This window comes from Berghia stephanieae, chromosome 8 (assembly GCF_034508935.2).
Source record: "Berghia stephanieae isolate SIO BIC M18660-M18661 chromosome 8, UCSD_Bste_1.3, whole genome shotgun sequence".
NCBI lineage: Eukaryota > Metazoa > Mollusca > Gastropoda > Nudibranchia > Aeolidiidae > Berghia > Berghia stephanieae.
In genome coordinates, this window is record NC_088367.1 from 35,192,941 (window position 1) to 35,201,819 (window position 8,879).

At 36.2% G+C, this 8,879-nt stretch overlaps 1 protein-coding gene across 4 annotated transcripts in view; it reads left to right on the forward strand.

Moving 5' to 3' along the window:
* Positions 1-6,752, forward strand: part of LOC144978572 (uncharacterized) — a 28,291-nt gene extending 21,539 nt beyond the window's left edge. For 3 of the 4 annotated variants that reach the window (XM_078924807.1, XM_078924806.1, XM_078924809.1), the window contains exon 4: positions 786-4,053. In XM_078924807.1, the coding sequence (XP_078780933.1) occupies positions 786-1,812 (1,027 nt within the window). In that variant the 3' untranslated portion in view covers positions 1,813-4,053. Of the gene's footprint in view, positions 1-785 lie in introns of all 4 variants that reach the window. The other variant, XM_078924808.1, reaches the window with a different exon arrangement.
* The last annotated feature ends 2,127 nt before the right edge of the window (positions 6,753-8,879 follow it).

An 8,879-nucleotide genomic window follows, 5' to 3' on the forward strand; every position in this document is an offset into this window, starting at 1 on the left:
ATGATAATAAAATAATAATAATAATAATAATAATAATAATAATAATAATAATAATAATAATAATAATAATAATAATAATAATAATAATAATAATAATAATAATAATAATAATGATAATACCTGTGAACCGAGGAACTATCTAATGGAGTTCATGCGCAATGAAAACCGGGCGCAAAAAGAAAAAAAAAAGCTCGTAGGAGGTCGACGAAGGATTTAAAAAAAGGGAAACTGTTAGTGGTTACTTTCGCGAAAAGGGCTCAGGAAATGAGGAAGATGATGGTGACGTTGATGATGGTGTTGATGATTATGGCGGTGATTGTGGTGGTGGTGTTGATGATGATGATGATGATGATGATGATGATGATGATGATACAAATCTGATGATAATAATGGTGATGGTGATAGTATTGGTCGTGATTAAAGTGGTGGTGGAGGTAGTCATGATGATAACGAATGATGGTCATGATGTGATTAAAATGCATGAAATGTTTATGAGAAGCGTCCACAACAGCAGAGTATGGTCGTAATAGATGTTTACTTGGTCCCGGCGTTGTGTAATTGGCTTAGACAAGCATTTATTTATTTATTTACTTATCCAACTCCACTAAAGTGTGGATGAGTATTTTACCCTAGGCAGTGTCGAATAATCCCATCTACCTGGTATAGAAATAGATGGATCACAGCTTAGCGCATTGATAATGGGCAATCTATAGAAATGTGCTTTATACATCTACATAATATGTTTATTGTTTTTTCATCTCCCCCCCCCCCCCCCTTTAAACAAGGTATGGTCCATTCTACATGGAGTGCCCTGTTCCACCTCGCAAGATGACGGCCCAACCACACTTCGTATCTTTAACCACCGACCCAGAGAACGCCAAACCGACAAATTACGTCAAGGTACACTACCCTGCTCCAAGAATACGGAATTTCACAGTTTGTTTATCTCCTCTTCATTCCAATTACAACTTCACAGGCCAGCTCATCGAGACATTTGAGTTCAACAGGTTACTCGGAGCTGAGCACTTTACGGTTTACAATTTCAGCGTGTCGACTCAGACGGACGCGATTTTGAGATATTATGTATCGAAGGGGTTGGCAACAATAATTCAATGGCGCTTGCCTAATCTGGAGATGTGGTACTACGGTCAGATCTTAGCTGTTAACGACTGTATATACAGAAATAGAGGAGCTTCGAAATACGTCGTAGTCACCGATACGGATGAAATAATCATCCCTCATATACATCGTAACTGGAGCAGTCTTATAGAAAATGTCAACATGATGCCTTCTCTCCGCGAGGATGTTCTTTCCCAAAGAGTTCTTAATTCTATATCAAGGCACACAAGTAATATCCACGCTAATTCACCATTCGGGGGTTGGTCTTTTCGATGCGCTTTTTACGCCGACAAGCGCTTAGAAGTAGAAGAGCTTTTAGCTATGAAAGACTATGAATTTACTTTGAATCAGAAGAAGTTTCTTTTCCAATTCGCTTCCAGAAGGATGTTGAGTTTAAAACGAATGGATGATGTTTTTGACCACGGCATAAAGTCAAAAACAATCCTAAAGCCGGAGTGTGTGGATGTAGGGAGTGTTCACATCGTACCGAGCTTCAAACCCGGATTTCAAATGGCCTATGTGAAGCCTAACACTGCCATGCTCCATCATTACAGGGATTTTAAGAAAATGAAATATTATAACACTCTAGATACTTCGGCATTGAGGTTTAAAGACCAATACTTGGAACGATTGAAAAATACTTTAATGAAATTTCCCAACCTCTTCCCGACGGTTACAAATACGTACTTGTGATGCGGAGCAGAGCACTGATTAGATAATGAATGAATTCAACTATTGCCAGAGCGACCATACCCACTTAAAATGGTGTGGTTTGTTCCAAAGTGGCGGATGTATGACGAATGTTGGAGTGGAGGGAGAGGGGAAGAGGGAGGGGGGGGGGGGGGGGGGGGTGTCCTGTTGCTTGCTTGTTAGAGCACGAGTGCTCTTCTTTCTTTTTAGGTGTTGATGCTTGTCTATTGACTTAGGTGTGAATGACTACCAACCGTGAAGTAGGTAGAGATCGCAAACAAAGAGACTGGTATTGATCCCGAATTCAGTCGATTTTTTTTTCCGGACCCGTCATCTGGCACCAAAGGACTGGTTTCAACTCTCTATGGCGTATATTAAGGTAACCCTACAAAACAATGATTTAAACACAATACAAATATGATCTGATCAAACTCTTCAAAACGGTGGGGTTCCCGTCCCGACAGCTCACTTGGTAGAGCAATCGCTTTACACGAAATGGGACTGAGATTGATCACCGGTGAAGTTGAGATTATTTTCTCAGCCCCTTGTCCATCCAGCAGTGATTGGGTCGTTGGGTCTGGCGGAGGGTTCTTTGTTATAAAGTAACGTTCTTTCCAAAGGGTAGCAAACAATCGCCATTGTCTGTTTCATGCTGTAGACACCAGGATAAACTCTGGCTTCATAGGTCTAATGGCTCTGACAGGCTGCTTAACATTGTTGTAATGGATAATATTCTGTGTTGGTTTGAGAGTATTTCCAATACAACAATGAACCCATATCAGTGGTTATCTGTAAATAAGAACACTTCAGTTACGTTCCGTTTGATTTTACTTTTATCTTGTCAGAAGTTTTGTATAAAACGTAAGTCAAGCGTCTCATTATCTAGAAAGGTTTTAGGACTCCGTCAAAGTTTGAAGGAAGATTGGTGAACAATTAAACTCTAGTACATTCCCTGTAGATAGAATCTAACGAAACTGTTCTCTACGATCTGATAAATTTATTGATTATCTTTTTCATTGCCTTCGCGATTTTTGTAGGTCAATGGGAGTCGAGATTTAAGAATATCTTTGCAACCATTTCCCCCAAAGTTTTTGCGAATATACCTCTTGACTCATTATTTATTTGGGGGTTTTTTGTTTGTTTTGTTTTTGTTTTTGTTTTGAATTCCTAAAAAAAGGTCAAGTTTGTACAAACAAGAACCCTGCTCGTCTTTCTTTTTAGGTGTTGATGCTGGTCTATCGACTTAGGTTTGAATAACTACCAACCGTGAAGTAGGTAGAGACTGCTATTGTTTTAAAAAAAAGCACACTAAACAGGTGACTTAACTTGCTTGGGATGGAACTCTGGTTTCATATGAACCGCTGGGGGAAATGAATGAATTGTCTTGAAGCGCAATAAGCACGGTTAATCCTTGGTAAGGCTCTGTATGACTTGAGCTTATATATAGCGCAATGTGCACTATATTATGTTCTCAAATGCGCTTTACAAAAGGTCCTTTGCCAATAGCAACAGTAAACATAATATAGAACGAGAGATGACGCCTATTAGGCGATATTACAATTTTTTTCAGGTAGAGTCAACGGTGTTAGCGACCAGGTATTCATTTTACACACGAGCACGATGAGAGACTGTGAGTAAAGAGCCTTTTCCAAGGACTTAACTATGCGCTGCCCAGAGCGGGACTCGAATCCTGGACCTGCCGGTCCGAAGGAGGGTGTCATACCACAAAATACAAGAAAAAAACCCCAACAAAACAAACAGGAAAGTGTCTTCCGATGGGAAGATTCTGTTTATTTTTTTAGAAATTAATCTAGACTATTAATAATAATCTTGTTAAAATCTTAAATATCTCATATGAGTATAATATGTAGATTAATGTCATTAGTAAGTGTTGAAATTGAAACATTTTGCTAGTTCATAAAATATCAATTGCTTGTTACATGTTAACTCAAAGATTAAACATTGTTGCTATATATACCTACTTATATTCAATGCCAATATGGTTTATTGGAACGAAAAGGGTGATTGTGGTAGAGGTAAAGTGAAGTAGTAGCAGAAGCGGTAGCAATATTCGCAGCAGTAGTTGTACTACTACTACTACTACTACTACTACTACTACTACTACTACTACTACTACTACTACTACTACTACTACTACTACTACTATTACTACTACTACTACTACTACTATTACTACTACTACTACTACTACTACTACTACTACTACTACTACTACTACTACTACTACTACTACTAGTAGTAGTAGTAGTAGTAGTAGTAGCAGTAGTACAACAACTACTACTAATATTGCTGCCGCTTCTACTAGTACTTCATTTTACTTCTACCACAATCACCTTTTCGTTCCAATAGTCCATATTGGCATTGAATATAAGTATGTATTAAAATACGAAGCCATTTTGTTAATAATTTTGTGATAATGTTTCAAAGCAATGTGATATGTTGTCAAAAAACGTTTGGGATTACTGGAACCTCCCTACAATGGTTTAACCCATGCCTAGTTGGTCGGAGACAGTCTGTCGTGGTGGATGATGTTAAATCAGACAGCCAGATACTAAATGTTGGGATTCCCTAAGGCTTGGTGCTTGGACCCGTCCTGTTTATAATGTACATGCAATCTTTCACCTGCTATAAGTACAATTGGACTCTCCTATCATTTTTATGCAGATGACTTTCAAACTTATGATTCTGTACATGCTATTGATTTAAGCAAATTGACAAATAGGAATGAATGTTGCTTTATTGAAATTAAGGACTTGTGGAATCATAGAAAATTACTGTTGGGTGATGATAAAACCGAGATTTTAATTAATGCTAGGCCCAACATACACAAACATATTGATACTCCAACGATTAATTTTGGAACCGCTGTTAATTGAATCGGCTGCCAATGTAAAACATCTTGGCGTCTTTTTCGACAGCAACCTATATCATTACAAGTTAAACAACTTATCAACAATTGCTTGAACATTGAAATAAGAGGAATAAGTAAAATTAGAAAATTGTTTCCTGTGAACAAATCTGAACTTCTGATAAATGTCTTAGCGTTATCCAAATTAGATTTTTGTAACTCATTTTTAGTTAAAATTTTTAAAGAAAATATTTAAAGCTTTGTTGTATAAAAGAACGCTGCTAGGCAAGTTTTGAAAAAAAGACAAACAATCATCTCCTTCTTCTAGAGAGTTGCCTATTGCTATGTAAGTCATTTGAAATTGTTATGTTTTTATCCTTCTTTGTATTTATGTATTTTAAGAATGCAAATCACCTAGAGCCTATTCAAATCGGGATTAAGTGTACAACAAATAGACCCTATCATTTATTTATTATTATTAATTATGTATTGTAAAACAGTGACACTATTATCATTTTTTAAATTGTGATATCTTTACAGCTTGTAACTTAAAATATTCCCCATTCAATTTGTAACCAATCGTCTCAGTTCGGTGATATGCCGGGATGAACCTACGGGCTCAACAGGCTGAAAACCGAATGCAGTTATGGGCTTGAATTAACATTGTTGTAATGGACAAGATATTGCGTTGGTCTGAGAAATTTCATCACATAACGCCGACGTCTGATAACCCAATTCATTATGGGCTCATTGATGTAATGGAAATCTCAAAAAAAAAAAAAAATAATAATAATGACGCACTATGTTGTCCATTGTTAAAATAGACCCGTAAACGGGTTTGGGTGTCAGACCTGCATGTATTTACACGTCGCCCATAACCATTTGGATTATTAGACCTGTTAAATAAGAACCTGTCGGGATAAACCCAACGGAAAGAAAATCGAATTTAAATATTCAATTATTTAATTTGATATATTAATTACAATGTTATTTTTCATGGAGGGGTGTAAATGTAGATTATTCAAACTTCTTAAAAAAAGTAAAACGAGTAAAAATTCGTGATTTTTGTTATTTTGATTAAAAACTCACATTTTCCATCTGTTTCATCCTGACATAACATGCGATAGATGCGATGGATTACCTATTTTTTATATCATGATATGACCTTCTGTTGCCAATTTTATATCATTCAATGACTGTGATTTTGTTTTGACCCATGCGGAGGAATTTATGATCATTCAACTATTCTTTCTGGATGGTAGGATCTTCTTATCTTCTCTGGAGAACAAAGAGTTCACTTTAGATGTCCTCTATCTCCCATATAATTTCCCCCTTTCCATGTTGCTCCTGTCTTTGTTCTGAATTCAGATTGCTCGGCTTTCCCTCCTTGTCCCGGGAGCGAAACAGTCAAAATGTTTGGTTTCTTATTTGAGAGATGGTTATTATTTTCTTTTCTTGTAAATTATCTCTCGGCAATGAGCAATGTACTATTATAGTTATTTGTTTTGAATATATTGCACTTTGTAAACATTTGAGTGTAGCCTTCTTAACGAGATTCTTTATTTGGATGGGACTTATAGGTAATGAATGTCAAAATAGGCCATTCGGTGGATTGCTTGTGGAATTGTATGTCCTCTATTTGAACCAGTTCCCCGTGTCTGACTTTTCCTTTGATGCTTTTTAACTTTAGATTTACAAGTTTTCGTCTGTCATATCTCTATTTACTGACGCTGAAATGCCCTAATACTTTTTCAAGCGCCGTAAAATCCATAAAAAGAAAGAAACGAACAACTATTCTTTATACTGTGAAAAGGTAGGAAACTTGCGAATTAATACCAGTTGTTTTATTTAAACGCTATTATTATTGATATGATTTGATCTCATAGATTATTAATGCCCTTATTTGTAATTTGATAAAAATATTGGCGCTGGACAGTTGCCGATGGTGCCCCTATGTATCTGTATTTAATGAAACTAGTGACGGTGTTATCATCATAATCATTATCATCATCATCATCATCATCATCATCATCATCATCATCATCATCATCATCATTATCATCATCATCATCATCATCATTATTATTATTATTATTATTATTATTATTATTATTATTATTATTATTATTATTATTATTATTATTATTATTATTATTATTATAAATGATGACAATAATAAATAATGATGCTGATAATGATGATGCTGATGATGATGATGATGATGATGATGCTGATGATGATGATGATGATGATGATGATGATGATGTCGTATCATCGCGCTATATACTAGGTGTTAGTGTGATCTAAAAGTGTTGCACCAAAACTTGGAAAAGAGTTGCTAGGGTTTATAATTGCATGCAAAGATATTTTTTGTCAGGATATCTCAGTTCTCTCAACATATCCGAGTTCTTCTTGTCTGATACCGCAGATCCGAACTGCTGACTGATAATACTATTTAACGGACCAAGAAATATTCCATGACAAAGAAAATGACTACAGATAAACTTATTGTTAGGATTGCTTTCTCAGACTTTAAATTCCCGAATTGTTTGAGTTATGACCATTACAACTGATTTGAATTTGGAATTTACTACCAACAAGTAAAGCTGTAAGAAATGAAACTAGGAATCGGTCGGGGCGGGGGAGGGGGGATGGTTCACTTGCTGTGCCTTTTATCCCCCTTTTTCTGTTTTCCAACTTCCTTCCTGTCTTTGTCTTGGAATGAGATTTCTGGCCGTAGTTCTTGGCTGGGAGGGCAACAGTCAAGTGTATTTTTTGACTGTTTAATTTTTTTTTCTTTTTACTGGCACTGAAATGATCTAATTGAGTTGTAAGCGCCGCCAAACCCCTAAAATAAAAACATAAAAACACATGTGTTACTTTGCCACTGCTCTACTCCATTTGCATAAAACAGGAGCTAGATTATCATTTTGAATAGTTTAGCGTAAAGAAGATATAATAGACACGAATTTTATTGTAATACGGGGGTAATAAAATACTGTCTTAAACAAGTAATAAAATATTATCATTATGAAATTTTGGACACGCATCAGAGCGATGCAAAGGAAAGATATAAATATGAATTGATCTTTCAGAGCTGTGGCGAGGCAAATTCACGAGAATTAAGATTTGCTTCGGTGTCTTCTTGTTATTTCACCATGTGTTCAGTTGTATCTGTCTGTATATTTTTGGAATAATCGGTTATAAGTGGCATCTAGTAGAAGAAAGTAACGTTTTGTTAGCCCACATGTCGTACCAATAAGCTAGTGTACTGAAACGGAAATCGTAAAATTAAGTGAAGAAACCCAAAAAACATACTTCTTTTTGACCAATCAAAACATATAATTTTTGACACACCTTCAAACGTGCTTGGAAAAACATACTCAGTTGTTTATAGATAGAATGAAGTTGACGTCACTCGGGTCTTTGTTTTTGTTTGTTGCCATCCACGTTTATGAGTAATTCTCACTAAATTGTATTAACCAGACTATAAAGGTTCAAGGTTACAGTTTTGTGTTTGATCCGTTATACTTCGGATGACAATGTTGTGAGGTTCTGAGCCAAGCGCATACTATCTATAGATAGTACGAAGATGACGTCACTCAGGTCTTTGTTATTGTTTTTTGCCATCCGCGTTTATGAGTAATGCTCACTGAACTGTATTAACCTGACTATAAACGTTCATGGACACACACAGTTTCGTGTGTTGGTCCGTTATACTTCCGGATGGCAATGCTATGAGCTTCTTAGCCAAGCGCATACTATCTATAAACAATAACGTGAGTGAAATCGACCTCAATCATTGCGCTTGTTTTTATACCGCCAAATGAGTGACTGGTAATCACACGATTTCTTTGATCAGATTAAACTTTTAAATGGACACATAGTTTTCTGTGTTGGTTCTTTTGATAAAGCGCCTCTCTGAGGCGTGGTTATGTTCCCTTCCTGTAGGTGTCTATGGTTCGAGCATTATTAGGCATTCATCAATCAGAATATTCCCTGCCATTTATCCGTTCCGCCCCCTTGACTAATCATTTCCAATCAACAAAAAAAAAAGGCCTGGTAAACATTCCTTAAGGACATTCCAGATAAATAGGTCAGTCCCAATGTCAGTGAGTATTTATCATAATATTTTGACACACTGAGAAGGAATAGACACTTAGATAACCACGCCTCTCGGACATTCGTCATAATGTAAACA